The sequence below is a fragment of the Chelon labrosus genome, assembly GCF_963514085.1.
Source record: "Chelon labrosus genome assembly, chromosome: 16".
NCBI classification, from domain to species: Eukaryota; Metazoa; Chordata; class Actinopteri; order Mugiliformes; family Mugilidae; genus Chelon; species Chelon labrosus.
Genome location: NC_140349.1, coordinates 1,410,249 through 1,430,562, shown reverse-complemented (window position 1 = coordinate 1,430,562; position 20,314 = coordinate 1,410,249). Strand labels below are relative to the sequence as shown.

The window sequence follows — 20,314 nt, the reverse complement described above, 5'->3', positions numbered from 1 at the left end:
GGAACTGAGAGTTGAGCCAGAACTTGTGAAACTAAAAGAGGAAATAAATGAAACCACAGGACTCTGATGTTTGGCACCAACCAGGTGAACGTTTGAATATTTACAACAAAAGAGGAAAAAGTTAGTGACAAACCCACGGAGAGGATTTACATAAATATTGTGTTCAGACAAAAAACAATTATATATTTATATACATGTCTGTAGAGAGGCAACATCAGGAACACAAAGCAGGCTCCAGCAGGCGTCCACTTAGCACCAGGAGTCAAAATAAAACTCATGTGAACTTTAAAATCAGACATGAAGCAGCAGAAAGTAAAAAGCATTCAGAGCTTTTATTTATTTATTTGGTGACAGGAGCAGCTTCTAACCTCCGTCCCTCCGTCCTGCACTTAAATCAAATGAGCTGCAAAACTAAAAGTTATTATTGCCAGAGCTCAGCACGTTGAACTGAAAAGTTTCTTTGTTGGGTTTCAGGATCTAAAATCTAACAGCGGCAGCAAAAACCAGGAGGGTTCAACAAAATAATCTGATCACGGCTCGGCGTAATGGATCATAAAAGTTATAAAAGAAGCGAGGAACGGGTTTTTATTAGTAGGTGAAATTAAATCAGCGGCGCAGGAAATGTCTGAGTTGCTGGAGAGGCAGCAGCAGAAACTTAATCCGATCAATAAGCTGTGACTCAGCAGCTGAAGAGGAACGAATCACTGGAGGAATGAACGACTGGAGACGCGTCAGCTCTTCTCTGGACGTTTGGACGACGGTTAAAGGTCCAGACTGATCCACGCTGGAGCCTTTAACCTTCTAAAGATGGATGAACCCTCCTCCAGCATCTGGGTTTCTGGAGCTCAGTGTGGTTCTCTGGTCGTCTCCATCTTTGTCTTGACTCCCAGCTGATTTAAGAATAGTCAAAGAGGTGGAGCTGAGTGGGACGGGGGGACGCCAGCTAGAAAATGTTGCTAACACAGGAAGTGATGAAACGCTGCAGTTCCTCTAACGTCCACTGGAGGCTCCACCTGTGAGTCAGTCTCCATAGACGTCCATGTTAAATCAACATGTTTACGTCCTGGTACTGAAACAGTTCTGGTCTTTTGGAGCTAGCATCTAGTGGTCATTAAAGGAACTGCAGTTTTGGACACTTCTTGTTTTCGCTTCCATCTTTATGTAAAGTTAGCCGAGGGAACTTCCTGTGACGAGTTCATATGCGGTCTTTACTGGACTCAGAACTAAACTAACCAAAACAAACAAATAAATAAATAAACAGTTAAAATAGCATAAAAAATTAAAAACAGGTGTTTGATTCAGTTGCTGAAGCTAGACCAACTTTTTTGTGGCTGAAAGTTTATCTGGAGTCTCTCTGTTGGAAACTAATTCTGCTTCTGCAAAGATCTGCCGGGCCAATCAGGTTTATTGTAGGCGGGGCTTAATGCGATGATAAGACAGAAGAGTATTTAGTTTAAACGTCTCTGATTGGTTGGAGGACCATCCAGATGATACCAGAATTATATTTTGATAAAAGTTACCAGGCTAACAAAATGTCCCTGAGTCACACGTGTCACATTTTTAAATAATCTGATTTCTTAAAGCGTCTCTTTGATACGAATGAATCAAGATTTTAAAGACGTGTGTTTTTAAAATCTGTTTAAAAACTACCAACTTATGGCGGGAAAAACTGATGCACACATTTAAAAACAAACAACAGAGTCTAGAGGAAGATTAACCAGGAAGTCTGTACGTTGAGAACTGATTCTGCTCCAGTAAAGAGCTGACAGATCGTTTGTGGGCGGGGCTTATCCAGGACTGTCCAGGTGATGCAAAGGTATTTTTCCACTAAGCTCCTCTGTATTCATCAGCAGCAGTAACGTTCACGTCGAACCTTTTCAGGAGGAACCAGAACCCAAAGACCTCAGAGTGTTTGTTCTAGAGGAGGTTAGAGAGCGAGGCGTTCAGGTGATCCCAGATCCCATCGGCCCAAAACACGACACGCGACCTCTGCTTGACATTCAGTCTTAATTAGAGAGGATCAGCGTTTAATGACGGTAAAGGTCACGGACGCGAGGAAGCAGAGCTCGTCTGGTGACAGGATTTTATGGGTTTATGTGTCAGATGGTCTCATGATGCTGGAAGATTAAAAAAAATAATATTTGAAGTAAGTGTAAAGGTGACAAAGACAGGAAGTGACTTAAAAGTAAAGAGAAAATGGAATAAAACAAAAAACAACATCAGGACTAAACTACAGGAATGTAAACGTAGGAGGTCTGGTTTAAAACTCAGTAGGAGGAAGAGGAGGAGAAGATGGAGGAGGAGGAGGAAGAAGAACAGAAGGAGGAAAAGAGTTGATGGAGGAAGAAGGAAAAGGGAACTAGAGAAGAAGAAAAGAGAAACAGAAGAATGAAGAAGATAGAATTCACAAAAAGGATGAAAAGGAAGAATAGAAGGAGGAAGAAGAAGAAGAAGAAGAAGAAGAAGAAGAAGAAGAATGAGAAGATGGTGAAGTGGATAGAGGAGGAGGAGGAGGAGGAAGAGGAGGAGTTCTTGTGTCCTCCATGTTAGTGTCCAGTCCTGAATTGATGGAGTAGAAGAAGAAGAGCCAAGATGTCTCCACGCTGATTCCAGCTTCTTCATCTTTTCACCTCCTGTGGTTGTTATTGGTCATCATCATGAGTTCAATGATGGAGGAGTCAGAGGTTATAAACTCTTCATCATCATCATCATCATCATCAAGATGAATCAGAAAAATAAATGTTCATCACTTCATCTGAGTGTTCATGAATGAGACCTTCTTCTTCTTCTGCAGGTTTTACATGAGGCTTCTTCTTCTTCTTCTTCTTCTCTGGTTCTCATTAGTGAGTCACCCGTTGCTTGTCCTTGATGCTTTATTCATCACAAGGAGGAGGAGGAGGAGGAGGAGGAGGAGGAGGAGGAAGAGGAAGAGGAGAAGGACGACGTCTGGACACATTTCCATACAAATGAACTGAGTGAAGAAGGAAAGAAGAGGAGGAGGAGGAGGTGGGAAGACAGAGGAGAAGATGAAGTACGAAGAGGAAAAGAAGGAAGAAGAGGAGGAGAAGAAAAAGGGAGAATGAGGAGAAGGAGATGAAGATGGAGGAGGAAAAACAGAAAGTGACCGTAAACTTAAAGTTGACTTCAAACATCAGAACAAGACAGGAACCAACCAGAGGTCAAAGGTCAGAGGTCATTAATAAACATTAAAACTACCACCTGGTTTTATTTCTAATGATTAACGCGACATATTCATCCTCCTCATCCTCCTCATCCTCCTCTTCCTCCTCTTCCTCCTCAGCTGGTCTCTTTCTATAAACGTCTCCGTCACGAGTCGTTTTATTTCAGACCTGATTAAATTAGCTGCAGCAGATTTCGACCTCGTGCGTCGGATTAAAGACGATTCCTCTGCAGAGAGAAACATCACGCTTGTTCCACAGACAAGAGGTTTGTGTCAAGTTTTGTCAAGAAATTGAATTTAAATCTAAACTTTTATTTATTTTTTTAAAGCCATGTGATTAGACGACGTTAAAAATAGGAGAGAAATAAAATAGAAATGAATAAAAGTCTTTGCTGTGGTTTTATTTCCCAGATTCTCTGATTGAATTTGGATAAAAAGATTCAGAAAGCAGCAAAGTCCAACAATTCAATTAGTAATGCACCTTTCTCATCTACGCGTTCAACATGTGCATTGAAATTAAACTATTTATTTAAACGTATGATTCTCTACACTGATACAGACTGGTAAACTTACAAATGTTAAAATACACAAACATATTATTTGTGAAGCTGCAGAGAAATTCTTCAGGAAATGATAAAACTATTGGTTCTGCTGGAAAAGAGGAAGATGGAAGAAAAGAAAGAGGAGAAGAAGAAGAAAGTGGAAGAGGAAGGATGAGGGGGAGAAGAAGAACGAAGGAAGATCAAGGAGGAGAAGGAGAAGAAGGAGACAGAAAGGAGGAGTAAGAAAGGAAGAAGAGAAGAGAAAGGGAAGACAAGGAGAAGGAAGATGTGGAGAAGAAAGAAAGAGGAGGAGGAGGAGAAGGATTCAGAAGGAGGAAGAGAAGAAGAAGGGAAGGGGAGGAAGATGTAGAAGAAAAGGGAGGATTGTTTAAAACATTCTTTGCTCATTTTTTATTATTTTATTTTATTGTTTCATTTATTAAAACAAAAACTGAGACAAGTTGTGGAAATAAAGTCCTGGAGAGGAGACGTTAAACCACCAGAGGGCAGCAGAACCAAGAACTCTATCATCTATGAAGAACTGTAACTTCTGGAATCAGAATAAATAAATAAAAACAACAACAGCTGATTATAAACGTTCATGTTCAGGCTGAAGGTAGAAAGAGAAGAAGAAGAAGACTTTAACAGGTTTATCTATAAAAACATTAGAGAAACAAAGACGTCTGGACTCGTAGGAGACGTCTCATCAAGTCTCCGTCTCTAAAGGAGGTGGATAAGTTAAACACCGGAAACTAACATGAATAAAAGTTAAATCATCTCTATATCTCACCTTGAGTCTGGAGACTTTCTTGAGTCTTAGAGAATCACAAACTGGAAAAAGTAAATAAATAAAATGTATTCACTGGTTCATTTTACCTCCTCTGCTCTCGTCTAATGATCAGTTTTTATTTCTCTTTATTAAAATCATTTGAGCTTTAGAAGTCACTCAAACGTTCAGATAAATAGATTTAAATACACTAGACTCTAGTTTATTTAATTAAAGTTAAATATGTTAAATGTGCAGCTTCATTAATAAAAACAGAACATGAAATAAAGGAAATAAGTTTTTTTCTGTCGTACCTCAGCTCCGCCACACGGTGGCAGTATTTAGTCGCTGTAGCAGCAGAGAGCTGCAGGTTAGTGTCGTGAAGATCTGAACCACTCAGAGGTCAAAGGTCAAAGGTCATGGTGGTGTCAACTAGATGAACAGTAACAGAGTGGAGGAGGTGAAGCAGACGATTGATCCTGGTTTAACTGCAGAGTCAGTTATTATCAACCTCATCAGAGCTGAAGCTGTAATGACTGAGTTTAACCAGAGCTCTACAGATATCAGTGTCCTCAATGGAGACCACCACGAGGACGAGGATGAGGATGAGGATGAGGATGAGGACGAGGACGAGGACGAGGACGAGGACGAGGACGAGGACGAGGAGGTGAACAGCTGCAGCCTAGTGAATCCTGGTTCTCTGAATAAATGAGAAACCATCTGACTTCCTGATGAAGAAACTCCATCAGGTCGTTATCATTTAAATATGAACAATAATATTCATCTGTTCTGTGTCTCAGCTCAGTTTCTTACTCATCGTTTCATTTCAGTGTTTAGTCAACTTTATGATCAGTTAATTAATCAGCTGAGCTCAGCACAGAGTCTGGTAATATTAGTTCTACCTTTAATATATTTACATCTAACTTATATTTTAGTTTCCTCAAGGATCTTTAAAGTCTGATCTCATCTGTTTTATTTCTTGTCTCGTTACATCTCATTCTGTCTAGTCTCATCTTTTCTTGTCTCTTATTTTGTCTCATCTCACTTTGTCTTAAATGGTCTCATCTCATCTCATCTCATCTTATCTCATCTCGTGTTCTCTTCTTTTGTCTCGTCTTATTTTGCAGTGAGAACCATAATCCTCCTTTAACCTGCTCCTAGTTTCTCCTTTCAGACTCTGATCACTATTAAAGGTGAACTCCATCATCCTCTTTGTTCACTCGCCCTGAAATGATGGAAGCTTTGAGATGCTCTAACTCTTTTAAATCTCTTTTAAAACAAATGAAACAGGACATGAAGTCATTGAAGGAATAAAACATCTGCCGCAGAGACGATGATGATGATGAGGAGGAGGAGGAAGAGGAGGAGGAGGAGGAAGAGGAGGAGTTTAAAGTGTTTCTCTGTGGTGGTTTAATGTCTGAACACGACGTCTTCATTCTGTGCTTTTAACACCGCTGCTGTTTGTGTTCAGATTAAACTGAAGAGGAATCCTTCATGAAGCCAAGCAGCTCTTCAGCCTCTAATTAGACCTTCGTCTCATCTTCTCGTCACCACTTGAAGTTTAAATTCTTCCTCTTTCAGATAATTTACTCTGAGAATGAATCATTGAATGAAGCTCGTGTCTTGTGGATCAGTGTGAACACATTTCCTCCAGTTACTCTTCCTTTGCTTGATTCTTTAAATTAGATTTTTTTCTCCTGATAAACAATAAATTAATAAATAATCTGAAGCATCAGTTTCAGTTCCGTCCTGATCAGTCCGGTCACACCTGTCTGTCTTTGAGTCACTGCTCTGTGACCTTTTCTATTTTAACCACAATAAGCTGCAGATGAAGTCACAAAGAGAGAATATGATTTAAGCGTAGACTAAATGTTCTGGTTTCTAGACCCTAATAATAGATAAACATCTTCCTCTTCCTCTTCTTTAACCTCTTGACGTCTAACTTGAGCTGAGGTTACTTCACTAAGAGGAAGTTGTGGCTGAATCACATCTGACCCACTTTTCATTTTACTGAAGTAGAAGCTTCACTTTAACAGAAACATATCAAATAAGAAACTAAGAAAAAAACGTCCTGATGAATATAAATAAAACCATAACACACACAGAGAGACACTGAGAGGCGCACAAAGAAGGTTACAGAGGTTAAGCCTTAGAATAAGTGTTTAAATATAATTAATGTGTGAATGAACTGTGTATGTGGTCTGAACATTTGAACTGACGAGGCGTCTGATTAATCATGGGATCAGGGTGGTAAAACAAAAAACTACTGATCAACAAAATAAGTATTTCTGAGTAGAAAACATCTCTGGAAACATTTCCATCCAAACGTCTTGTTTCTGAATTTGCTGCTGTCAAACAGACTGAGACCTTTTCTTATGTTACTCGTGTTCTCTACAGCTGCAGTGTTGAGCAAACTGATGAAGCCAAAAGACTGTTTTATTTTATATTTTATTTATAACCTCTGCACATATTGAAGCAAACCTGCAGCTGTTGTTATTATCTAGTGTTTCCAGAAGCTCCAGCGTCTGAAGGACATTTTGGTTCTAGAATGGAAGCCAGACCAGTTTCCCTCGCCCACACGTTTATTTATTTATTTATTTATTTGTTTGTTTGTTTGTTTTTGGTGTAAAGTTTATCTGGAGTCTCTCCGTTGGGAACTCATTCTGCTCCTGCAAAGATCTACTGGGCTAGTCAGATAATTTGGGGGCGGGGCTTAATTAGTTGATGGACAGAAGAGTAACAGTCGTCATAGAGGAGGAGTTGAATTAGTTAAAATGTCTCTGATTGGTTGGAGGACTATCCAGATGATGCAGATGTGTTTTATTTTCTGTATCGTAATGAAATCCAGATAATAAATGAGTCTGGCTACGTCAGGCTAATAACGCTCAGTATTTTGAAAGAAAACATCATTAAAATGTTATTTTAGTTTTGGGGCGTTTTATCGTATTAAATGTTTTATAGAAAAGTGACTCATTATTAGTCATTAAATAAAGTTAATGGGCTGAGAGTCAGTAGGTGGAGCAGGTTGTCCACAGACCAGGGTTAGTGGTTCGATCCCCGCTGTATAAACCTGGACCCGCAGGTAGACTATAAACACCAATGACTGGTTTCATGAGTGATCTTATCGTCCAGTCTCGTTTAGATGGTGACGTGTTTATAACCTGCAGCGTGTCAACGTTCACCCTGAAGGCTCCAGCTTCCTGCTCAGCTCCAGGTGAGTCAGACCTCAGATCACCTGCTGACAGACGGCAACACATTTAACACAAACACAACAGCAACAGTTGGACTTCAGTTTTATTGTTCTGAGAAAATCAATACCAAGTAAAAAATAAATTACTTCCTTGATTTTTATTTTAATATTATCGTTTCTGTTTGAACTTCTCCCTGGTCAGAGGTGTAGAGGGACGACCTGAAGGCCTCAGACACTCGACAGATTTGGAAAAGTGTGCTTAAGTTTTTGGCCCAATGAGTTCAGTCTTCTAAATAAACAGCAGAGAAAACGAATCCAGTAAATCACACATGATTCAGACTCAGGAGCTGTGACAGCTCAAACTTAAAACACAACACAAGAAGGAATTAAATATGTTCCATCAGTCGTGTTTTTCTTAAATAAAATAAAAACAAATTAAAACAAAGCTTTTCTTGATTGTTACGTTTGTTTTCTGCTCCTCTGACTGAAACTCATCCATCACGGTCGACAACTGAAGCTGAACAAACTTTAAAGGATTTAAACAGTATCTGGTTTTTACATCTTATATTTTATCTTCTCAACACACAGAGCAACAGTTTGAGTTTAATACTGTAAAGAAAAAAAATAAACTAAATGTGTCTATGGCTCTATGAGATTAAAAACAACGATACATGACATGGTAAAATAAAAAAAAGAAGAAGACATGCAAAACTTTCCATAAATAATTGTTCTGAAGTTTGAAACTAAGGGAGCGATTAAAGAAGTTAAAGTGAAACAGGAAGGTCTAAATAATGGTAATCGTTGGTGTCAAGTCAAAACCTAATTAGAGTGAAAGGCTGAAGTAAAACCTTCCAGTAGAGGAGTTGAGGAGGCACTTAACCAACCAGGTACAAGAAACAAAAGACAGAACCTGAAACAGGAACCAGACTCGACACAGGATCAGTTCTTAGACAAGATTCTCCACACAAACGACATCAAACTGTTTTCTTGATGTTAATTCGATAGCATAGATGACTTTAAATCGTCCCAACCTGATACCCCTCCCCCCCACCCCGTCCCTCCCCTTTCTACGATGTCCATAAGAAACCCTCTACATCAGGCACTTGTTGATTAGTCCATAACCGCCCAATCAGACGCAGCGAGCGGCCCTCCGTCCTCCAGCCGCCTCCTCTCAGTCAGTTAGTCCGATCTTCGCTGCTCTCTTTAGTCTCCTCTTCGGCCCAACTTTCCCCTCCTCCGCCGGGACGCTCCGGGAGAGGCGGTGGACGCCGGGGGACCTCAGCTCGATGTCGGGGTCGTCGGGCGACACGGGCCTCGGGGCCGGGTAGTTGGGCTGGTAGTAGCGGTACGGGTCGTCCTCCTCCACCTCACCGTAGTTCTGGAAGACGTTGGGCGGCAGTTGGACTGCGGGGAAAGTTCCGCGGTCAGTGACGTCCTCGCCCTCTGTGTTGGCCAAGCCGCCCGCCAACGAGCCAACCAGCACCAGGTCAGTGAAAGCCCAAAACAAAGATGGCCGCCACCACAGGAAGCAATGTGTTGGGATTTATTGGGTTAGCGGGAAGAAGAGGGGGGGTGGAAAAGAAGGAAGGAGCAAGAGACACAGAGGGACAAGGGTTACCAAGGGTTACCAAGCGTTACCAAGAGTTACCAAGAGTTACCATGGGTTACCAAGGGTTACAGAGTCAGGGTTGCCACGGTTACGGACTGAGAGCAGTTAGAAGTGAAGTTTAGCTTCAAATTAAACGTCAGAATCAGTGACAGTGTTTGGGTCTACGTGGTACTGGTTTGACCAGGCAGGTATTAGACTTGTTATCTATTAGCTGACATTCAAACTGTCACGATTATTAAAGTCTCTTAATGTTTTCAAGTAGCATCTTTTAAAAGGTTTCTTTGTACTTAAAATAAAAAAAAATAAAAACAAAACAAAACGTGCAAAAACTTTCCATGACATGTTGTCGTGCAGATGAGCAGTTGGGACGTTTATGGAGGGGTCTGTTTGTGTTACAGGAGTTTGTATTAAATTAGTAAAAGTCTGTGGATTAATAAAGAGGAGCTGATGGATCGTAATCTAGAAGAAAGAGTGAGGAGAGGACGACTGGGTCAGAGATCATGGTCCTGTGTTCAGATTTATTTTAATACCATAAAAAAGACTAAAAAATAAAACAATGAATGTGAATCTGAAGGACTGTGTCTGAACTGACTCATCTGTTTCTTTAAATTATTGCTTATTTTTTATACATTAAACTGTAGCCTATATCTGTAATCATTAGAAGATTTTAAAGTGGTTCAGAAGGAACCAATGAGCTTGAACTAGCTTTGTTCCTGGGACGTGTTGGCAGTAAGAAAAATATGAAGCTTATCTTTAAGGTCTTTATATTAAAATCTTTCTCAAATGAAAGCGTTCACCTGGATGAGCTCAGATTATGAAGACCTGTTCACCTGTTGTTCCTGTACAGACTAATCATTTATTTCTGACTGACTAATGAGTGTTTTCTGAGATAATACTGTATATTTAATGATGCAACAAGCTAACTGCAGATTATTTGATCAATTAATTGATTAGACCTGTGAACATACGTCATGGCCTGAGATATTCTGGTTTCTAACATAAAGAAGAGCAGCAGACTGGTTTCTTGTTGATTTGTGCGTCTAACATTACGTCCATATGTGGCGACAGGCAGCACTCACAGCCTCTAGTTGCTGCTGTTGCTGCTGTTTCATTGTTTGTGAACGAGGCTCAGTAGTCGTTGAAAGGCGATGCTGATGGTGATTAAGAGGAAAAGGTTGGAAAGCAAGGCGATGACGGACGGACGGACGGACAGAGAAGACACACAGAGACAGAGGAATGATTACAACATGCAGACGTTACTCACATGACGCCCCCTGCAGGCTGAGAGCTGTGCAGCACCGTTTAGGCTGCGGCGTGACCTTTAACCTCAACACATCATCACAGATGAACACAACCATGCATTCAACAGCTAAAGATGACTCCTGCTGGGCTTTCTTTAGCTCCATGTTTAATGATTTCTGCATTAACACAGAATGTCCTGATTCCCACAGTGAGTTCTGTTCTTAAACTCCCATGAGCCTCTGACCTGTGAACGACTCAGGGAACACAGACCGAAGCGTTTGGAGCAGGAGAGCAAATTAACCTGCTGCAGCATCGAGTCATGTGACTTTTATGTGAATTTTGCAAAGTAATCTGTTGGATGTGGAAGATTTGAATCAGTGGTGTGTTGTACGCTTCAGAAAACCCTCTGAGGAGCATCTTTTCAGAAACAGATTCATCCCACGCTCTCTTCACTGAGTGATCTAACACCAGGGCTCAGTGGACACATGTTAAGATGCAGAGTTCAGCTGTGGTTCCTGTTTGTTGACGTGTGAAGAAGAACCATGCAGCTCTTAAAGGGCTGCTTCACCCAGTTCATCAGGAAGATACTTCCTCACAGCTTCTAGCTCGTCAGAGGTTTCATTCACTGGCTGCCTGACCTTTAGACTAGACTAGACTAGACTAGACTAGATGCCACATTGACTCACTGGCTGTTTATCAGTCTGTGTTCTCATGAAACGTCATCAGTCTCTGTCCAAGTTCTGGTCCAGATCAAAGAACATCTGACTGGGTAAACTCCCCACCAGTCATTTAGACCTGAAGACGTGGATGAAATGTCTTCAAGAAACTCTACAAGTCCAGATGTCTTAGTTTCAGCCTAGTTTTTTGGACATATCATATATCATGACCTGGATGACTGAGAACCTTCACAGACATTTCAACTCATGTTTACACATTTTGGGTGAACCGAGCCTTTTAAGACAGTGATTGACAACTCTGAGGGTAAAGCTTTAGAAGCTCATTCATCTCTGAGTTCTTAAATGAATCACTGTTTTTGAATGTTTACCATTTCGTCTCATGCAGAACAATCTCCTGACATTTAATATGTTATAAATTCAACCTGAACTCAGACTGAAGGTTGAATTCTGTATCTTAACTGTTGGTGTATTTCAAGGTGTTTGGTGTTTCACCTTTAAATACACTGAGCTGAGAGCAGGAAGACGACTCTAGTGTCATGCAGACGGTTTAACTCAGTGAAAAGGAGACGAATGAATTAAACGTTTCACTCAACGACCTTCAAACCAAAACACGAAGGCAGCACCGAAACACGTTCATGCTCAGTCATACAGTTACATCTAAAACAAGCTGACGGGTTTTATTATATTATTATATTTAAAACATAGAACGGAAGCAATTAGAAACTAAATGGGTCATTTATGTTTAGAGAAGTGTTCAGTGAATATAATTACACAACACGTTAGACTAGGGAAGGTTTAGTCAGTTATACTCGAAGGGAAAGAAAATGATTAAATTAACATTTAATCTTAGCTGGAACCCTACGTACCTCCAACATTGTAGCCCACACAGGAGTTCTGGTCACAGTAACCAGGAGGTCCTGCAGGACCAATAGGTCCAGGGACCCCGGGTCGACCAGGGGTTCCAGGGTTTCCAGGTCGCCCTGATGGACCCTGGCTACCGGGTCTGCCTTGTCCTTGGACACCTGGGAGGAAGAGGACAAAGATTTAAGTGGAATAAATACAAATACATGTATGTAGCTAATGTTTAGTACAACTTTTTAGTACTATTCTCCTGCAAACCCTAGAACCAACTTCCCCGCCCACAAACTGTTTGTGGAGGAAAGTTGTTTTGGAGTCTCCTCATTGGGAACTGATTCTGCTCCAGCAAAGATCTGCCAGGCCAATCAGATCATGTGGGCGGGGCTTAATGTGGTGATGACCAGAAGTGTGCAGAGGTATTTATTTCTCTGTATCAGTTACTGAGATCATTCTGATAAGTCTGGTTTAATTTACCGGGAGGTCCTGTGGGTCCTCTGGGGCCTTGGACACCAACTCCTTGAGATCCCTTCTCACCCTTCTCTCCTGGCTGACCTGGACACACACACAAATAAAACACATACAATCCTGTCATTTCTGTTAGGTTCAGTATTAGAAGAAGCAAATCTTATAGTTGACATCACATTTAACATTTTCATCCAACATTTACATAAAAACAGACTTTTGTTTGAGTCTGTTTGTTGTTGCTCAGATGAGACCCCTACAGGCAAACAATGGACGCTGTTAGAAGGTTAATTATTGGAATTAAGCATCAAAACCATTTTTGGACTTTCTCTTGTGTGCCTCTTCCAGCCATCAGTGTGTGAAGTCAATGGAAGGCTGTAGCTACTGTAGTTCTACCAGCAAAGACAGTTAGCAGATAAAGATGCTTCCTCCTTAATTCTTCACAGCTGGATGTGTTCACAGGTACAGCAGACTGCACCTGAGCACAAACAGCTGGGATGCCTCCTGTCTTACCTCTTTCTCCTGGTTGCCCGTTCTGTCCGTTCTGTCCTGGGAAGCCTGGTCTTCCTGGGGGTCCCTGTTCTCCCTGGGGACCCGGGTTACCCTGTCGACCTGGCTCTCCGGGTGGACCTGGCACCGTGCGGATGGACACCGGTGGACTGGGCTGGTGGTTCAGGATGGAGTTGTAGCGTGCCATGTGGCCTGGAAACAGGACAAGGGATGAATTGATACAGTTAGAGAACTGGAAGAACAGCAACATCAACAGCGTTAAAGTCTGAGCTACATTAGTTGGCTAATGAACAGTTGTGTGGTCCAGGACAAAAGTGCAGTTTTACTCTTTAACAACCTTTGAAGAGGATGAGATAGTTAAATATGTACGGTAAAGGTTCTGACTCACTTTGGATGAGCTGCTCACAGACCTGCCTGGCGATGTCCTGAACTGATGCCGTCGACTGAAGGTCTCCCTGGAGAAACATCAACACAAACTTGGAATATGAAAGTTTCTTAACGTGTTCATCATCCAACATTTCCCCAGCTGTGATTCTGATGCTGAGACATCAGGTCAACACAAACCCAGCTGACTGACAGCACACATTAACGCTAAATATCTGAAAACTCTCAGCTTGGCACCGCTAGAGCTGTTTTTACTGAAGCTAACTGTTGCTGGGAAATCTCCTGTTAGAGAAAAATCTAAATAAATTGAGACCAACCTTTTGTCTGCAGCTGCTGGTGTCAGATGAGCACTCAGTGAAACTCAAGTGATTTAAATTCAACCGGGAAAAACTCTCTAACTTTTCATTTCACAGCATAATCACACTTAATCACAGTCATTTTATTTTATTTTTCTCTTCTGATATCAGCTGCAGCTGGAGCTGTGAAGCTCCGATAAATAGAGTTTGTCATGAGTATGCTGCTGCTGGTGGAGCTGTACTTTTGACAAACAGAGGCATTAGAGTCTGAACAGCTTAAATGTCTAAAACATGAAACAAGAAATCTATTGATTAAGTGTATTTAATGAAAGTGCCGATGAACGGATGAATATAAATATAATTATAATCTGCCATAAATTTTTCTAAAATGACAGAAACCATCCTTAAAAAAAACAAAAAAAAACATTTGAAATGTATTTTAGTGTTTTAGTTTGTCCCAAGTCCCGCCCACTAACATGGAGGAGGTGGAGCTTATGACCTATACTGCAGCCAGTCACCAGGGGGAGCTCTACTTGCTTTGGCTTCAGTTTAGAGGAGCTGTTCCACCGTCCATCTTTCTACTGTCTATGCTCTGGACATTAACGGTTCATTAGCGTATCATTCATTAACAGGTCCTAGTCATGTGAGTCTCAAGTGGACACCACCCACAGACATTACGATTTAAAACCTCAACTCCTCACCAGTTAGTCAGTACTTGGATGAAACATCTTCAAGAAACTCTCAAAGTCCTGTTGTCTTTGTTTAACCTGGATGACTGAAAACCTTCACAGACATGTACCTGTTTATAAAAGCTGTTTAACAAATGTGGTGGGTGGTCTAAATAAGAGGAACACCTAAAAATCTAATAACTGTTGCCTAAAGATGAAGCCTAAGAAGTGAGAGTATGAGCTTCATGAGGGTAGTTTTATTGAACATATCAGTCATACTGAGTACGTGCAGTTTAATCTGAAAACCAGACATGAATAATACCAAAAAGGGAGCTAGGTGTTTCTAGGCTAACTTGGTTTGTTTTTGTATTTGAATGCCTCTTTATTTGCCAAGAAGTCCAGACAGAGTTGTAACACATAACGAGTGTGTGTAGATGATGTTTTCTTGTGTACTCAAACAATCTGCCAACCTCCCACCAACTCCAACTGTTTGCTTTGTGTGAAATCAGAAGTCTCCAGATAATTGCTCATTCTGTGTTCAGATCCACAGCTCTTTGCTTCCATTTGCTCTTTTTTTTCTGACTTTTCAAGCTACAGGCCGTGGCTTTGTTTTAGTCATAGTCTGCTACCAAGGCATCTCAACAGGCAGGTGAGCAGACAAGCTATTTAAATTTATGTCATTTTTTGTGTAGTAAAGAATGATGAATGAAGAGACACTCACCCGTTCACCTTTCTCCCCCTTGCCTCCAGCAGGACCCTGCAACAGAAAACAAATCAATAAAGACACAAACCTGGAAAAGACTTGACTCTGGAGGTGAACTCTTCAGACTTTGTGAAATCCTCACATTTAAAAAAAACAAACAAACAAACAAACAAAAAAAAGAATGAAAACAGGAAGTAGAGGATTCTCAACACAGAATATCAGTTTGGAAATCTGCTCGCTGACACCACAGCTCTGAAATCCTGACTGTGGTCTATCTCTTGTTTCTTCTGGTTTGGTCGTTTCAGTCCTCAGGAACAACACAGACATCCTGATTATTAGTTGCTTGTCAGATTGACAATTTACAACATTTAATGACTGTCCTCTGACTGGTCAATAAAACCAGGAGCGTTCAGTAGAGTCCCTGTAACCTACCCAGCGAACCATTTTCTCATGAAGAGCATACAGTATAAAAATGTAAATATATGCAGTAAATGGACACTTTTAGATTAAATGCAATAAATTCAAAGAGATTTCAAAGAATAAATGCAGCAAAAAGATCCCAGAACTGAACCTTTTATCTGCCACTAAAAAGCTGAACTACAGCTCTTTCTCTCTTTCTCTTCTCTGAGTTCTCGTTAAGACCTGCAATTGACAAAAAGCAGTAATTACTTGATGAGGGCTCTCTGCAGTCCACCCACGCATCTGTAATTACATGCTTGACAACATTTTATCACATCCAAGGAAAGTAATTTGTCAGCAGGTTGCGTTGCCTCCCACAGAATCTCATTTCTTGTTCGTGTGTGGAACTGGAACGTGATTTACTCTGGTGAATAATTCAGCTAAGCAGGAAAACATGTGGTCACATATTGAGATAATACAGCCACAGACTTCTGTTTTCCTCTGCTGAAAGCAACGGTTACTGTTGATTTGATTCTTCCAGCTGTGTTAACTGTTTACAGAAACATAAGCAATTAAAACTCATGATAAAGAAACATTCTTATGTTCCATCTATTGCTAAACACTACAAGGTCCTAGATTAGATTTCCAGAGAGACTCTGTTTCCGACAGATAAAGGGAAGCAGGATGTTTGAAGTCGTTGTTTTCTGTTCAGGTGTCAACATGAACACGCTGCTCTCTTCCCTACATCTTAGTTTGTGTGTGAAACAAGTCAGCAGACCTTCAGACCTTCAGACCTTCAGACCGGACAGGAAGCCGTCTCTCTCTGTTTGTCTGACAGACTCTGTTAAGCCTGACTGACAGGACTTCCTGCCTCCTCCTGGATGTTTACCCAGACCGTCCACGGTTTTGTCAGAACGGTGATGGAAACACAAAAGACAAGGTCTTTTCTGCAGCAGGTAATAACCAGACTGAGCAGGAGGAACATTAATGAGGAGCCTGGTCTCGTTTGTCTGGTTCAGTGAATGACAGACTCACCGGTGGTCCCAGGACTCCTGGTTTTCCTTGAGGGCCTGTATTTCCTGGAGCTCCCGGGGATCCTGGAGTCCCCTGAAAAGACAAGGAGATATGAAGAAGATGTAAAAATAATGCAGTCTGACATAACTCATAGAATATATCCTCATTTTAATTAAAACTGATTTAGAGAGGTATTGATTAACTCCTGGGATCATTCTAGAGGTTGTAGTTGCTGCTATTGAACTACTTCATGGGTTTACACATAAATTACAACCATGTTCAACACAGATACACAAACCAGACATACAGCTGTTAGACACAACAAAGTATGAAAGATAATGGATATGTCTTTAAACAATAGTGGGCATCATGCACAGTACATGTATTTGTCCTTTCAGACTTCAATCAATTCCAAAAAACACTAAGCATTTAATTCGTGTCTTCAAACGTCCTCATGCATCAAATTAGTGGCCAAAATTGGATCAAACCTCTTAGAGTAAACTTTGATTTATTGTAGTTTTTAATAGTCAGAAACATTTGTTTTATTAAATTCATGTGCTTATAAAAACTTTAAAGAGAAGAATTCTCTTTTTTCTCTGAATTGTTAAATATATATTAGATAGTAATAATAAATCTTGTGAGAATAAATGATGACAAAGACACTAATTACCAGGTGAACCTCAGCAACATTAGGTTTCATAAAAAATCACATAAAAATCTAACAGAATCCATTGAATGCATATTTTCTGTAATAATCAATTTAATTAAATTAGAAACTTTGGCTAGGTTTAAGTTAAGCTAGCCAGCAGTATTTGGTTAGCTTATATTTCACAAGGTTTGAGTTAGCGTCTGCTGCTGAGCGGGCCATACAAGCCAGCAGCATTTACTTAGTTCATGTAGATTGTAGGTTAAGCGTCATATCAAATGACTGTAGGTTTGTTAGGGTTTCTCAGTTGGACAGGGCCTCCAAATGTGTTTTGCCTGGGATTTTGGCACGAGGGATTGTAACATCTAATCCTGTGTATTAATGAATATTGCTTCCACCAGTGTGAATGTATAAAGTATGAGGTAATTATAGGTTGCTTCAGTAGAGTAAATATTGACATTGAATTATTAGTCACAACATAAATTATAACCTTTTCAAAAATTAAAAAATATTTCACTGAAAGTCTATGAAGGCTGCCATTTTGGAAATGGAAGAAACACATAAACACCATCAAAGGATCACTTACAATAGGTCCCGGGGGCCCCTGTCTGCCTGCTGGACCATCTTTACCTGGCAGTCCCTGTGAAGGTGAACACAGACACACATGTTGAAAACTACAACAAAACTAAAATGAATTAGAGGAGACGCTGCATACTTAGTTCCAGTAATAGTTGTAGTAATAACAGTAACAGTAATGGTTTCCTTGGGTAGCAGTAGGAAAAGCACGAGTTACTTCTGTTCTGTTAAAGAATATAATATTAATTTGAGCAGTAGTATATGTATAAACTGTATGAGAAAGATTGTAGTATAAGCAGGTATTAATAGTAACTATGACCATATACTGAGTAGTTTTAGAACTTTTTTGAAGAGTTTTATGGCAGAAAATGAACCTAGTGAGACATCCAGGTACTTTTTGTATCAACACTTTCAGTATTTTCATCAGTGTCTGTTTGCAGGACTCACTCTGGCTCCTGCAGGTCCTTCTCTTCCTGGACCTCCTGGTCTACCAGGAACTCCCTGAAACACAGAGAGAAGAACCAAGGTCATGGCAGGTCACTTTCAAATCAACTCACCTCTAACAAGCTGTATTAAAATATAAACTATAAACTGATTATTGACTTGCTTTAGTTCCACAACCTCAAGGAACAGAAAGAAACCATTTCAGAACAGAAACAGGACTCAACATCCAACAGCTTGTCAGACTGGCCTCTATAACTTAGAGGAGACTCTTTTCAAGTAACATGAATTCATTTTTTATCTCTGACTGGGAGAGAAAATGAAGAAAAATGCAAAATGGAACCTGTATTATATAATATGCAGAATGAAATGAACGTAGTGAACAATAACACTGTGCCCTTTCCACGTATAAAGAGAATTGCTCGTCATCCATCTTTTGGTAGCTGACATTCGGTCTCTAGTGGACGCTCCAGGCTCTGGTTGCATAGGTAACCCTCTTGGATGTATTTTTACTCCAATTGTACCCGAGTAAAACAAGGAGAACATAAAAATATTGGTAGTGTATGGACAGAGGTAGCTCTTCTTCTATTTGAAAAGCAATTATAGCTGCTGCTCCCGCTGTTTCATCTGGGTTCACCTTCAGTAGGAGCCAAAGTCGTGGTTCCTACCAAAGCTTCAGGTAAACGTTTGGGATACGATGTGTGGCAACTGTATCAGTTGCTCTTCTTGATGCTCAAATAGTTTCCAAAGTTATTTCTACTATCGTCACTACAACATTAATGGTCTCTTCACTGCTAGTCTGTTTATGATGCATACGCCCACTTGTGGTTACCTGTGGTCCTTGCTGTCCAGAATCACCTTTCTGTCCTCTCTCTCCTGGAGGACCCTGCAGCCAAAAATATTAAGTTTAAAACATCAACAATGTAATGATAGTGAGAGTGAGAACTAGAAGATAGAAGACCGTGTGTCCTACCGGGGGTCCAATAATGGAGCGTCCACTGGGTCCTTGTGGTCCTTGGGGTCCCTGAGGTCCTGGTACACCTGTATCACCAACAGGACCTGTTGGCCCCTAAGAAGAGAAAGAGAGAGAGAGAGAGAGAGAGAGATATGAGTCAAACACAAATTATGAAGTACAACGTGTAGTCTTGTACAGCCTGATGTAAGGATGCTTCCTTGACACTTCCCTGAAGATGCACACACGATTATTAATGATTAATGAAATTATTATTAACACACCAAAACTTGACTTCATTGGATAAAAACTAATAAAACAGTTGCCATAGTTTCCTACAGCACACAGAAATGTAGAATTCAAGAAGCTGCACAAAGACTCCTCAGACGTTCTCACTGATTTACTGATATAAATGTCCTCACAGCAGCCAGACCACATGTCAGCCAGCGTTGACAGTGGTCAGGTTTCTGCCTTTTGCACAGTCTGCATGACTGTATGTGTACTTCCTGCTGCCGCGCTTGTGGTGAGATGTCTGATATCAGTGCAAATCTAGCTGCTGTTCTGTTTGCTGGGCGCAACTCACCCTGTCAATGTTCACTTCAACAGACTTAATGTTGTAGTTAATAGTGGGTAAAGATTAAAGTCGGAGAAGGATGTATTTACATCACTTTAAAATATGTTTAAAATGCATCTTTTCTCAGCGATGAAAAAGTTTAATTCAATTTCAATCAGGTTTGAACACTTACTGGATGTATTTACACTTGACTATTTTGCAATAGGATAGCTGTTGGATTAGCTGAGTTTGATAGTAAGACTGTGGAGCTACTGCTGCACTCATCATGATATGATTAATTCACTGATTAAAGTTATTTGTGTTTAACAGATTATTTCTGATGTATTTGATATATCAACAAACCAAGAATTAATATTACTGAAGTTGGGGAATCTCCCAATAAAACTGATTTAACATCTCTAACGTAGCATCACCAAGACGGGATGATTCCTGCCGTCTGTAATGGCTCTTTTTCAAAAGAAAAAGAAGAAGAAAAACTAATGTGCTCTGTACTGTGACATGAAATAGGAAGTGGTTTCCACAATCAGAATACAAATCTGGTGTTCTAGCCGTTTAAGAAGTTTTATATAGACATTATGAGAACACTCACTTTCACAACCCTGCTACGAGTTTCCTTCTAACCAC

General features: G+C 40.4%; 1 protein-coding gene across 2 annotated transcripts in view; it reads right to left on the bottom strand.

The window, feature by feature from the left end:
- Positions 1–7,765: 7,765 nt before the first annotated feature.
- Positions 7,766–20,314, bottom strand: part of col14a1b (collagen, type XIV, alpha 1b) — a 163,275-nt gene continuing 150,726 nt past the window's right edge. The window contains exons 35-45 of one of the 2 annotated variants that reach the window (XM_084563547.1): positions 19,138–19,233; positions 18,997–19,050; positions 18,171–18,224; positions 17,734–17,787; positions 16,523–16,594; positions 15,107–15,142; positions 13,426–13,492; positions 13,041–13,229; positions 12,540–12,617; positions 12,074–12,229; positions 7,766–9,083 (exon numbers count right to left, since the gene is read on the bottom strand). In XM_084563547.1, the coding sequence (XP_084419673.1) occupies positions 8,851–9,083; positions 12,074–12,229; positions 12,540–12,617; positions 13,041–13,229; positions 13,426–13,492; positions 15,107–15,142; positions 16,523–16,594; positions 17,734–17,787; positions 18,171–18,224; positions 18,997–19,050; positions 19,138–19,233 (1,089 nt within the window). In that variant the 3' untranslated portion in view covers positions 7,766–8,850. Of the gene's footprint in view, positions 9,123–12,073; positions 12,230–12,539; positions 12,618–13,040; positions 13,230–13,425; positions 13,493–15,106; positions 15,143–16,522; positions 16,595–17,733; positions 17,788–18,170; positions 18,225–18,996; positions 19,051–19,137; positions 19,234–20,314 lie in introns of both variants that reach the window. The other variant, XM_084563546.1, reaches the window with a different exon arrangement.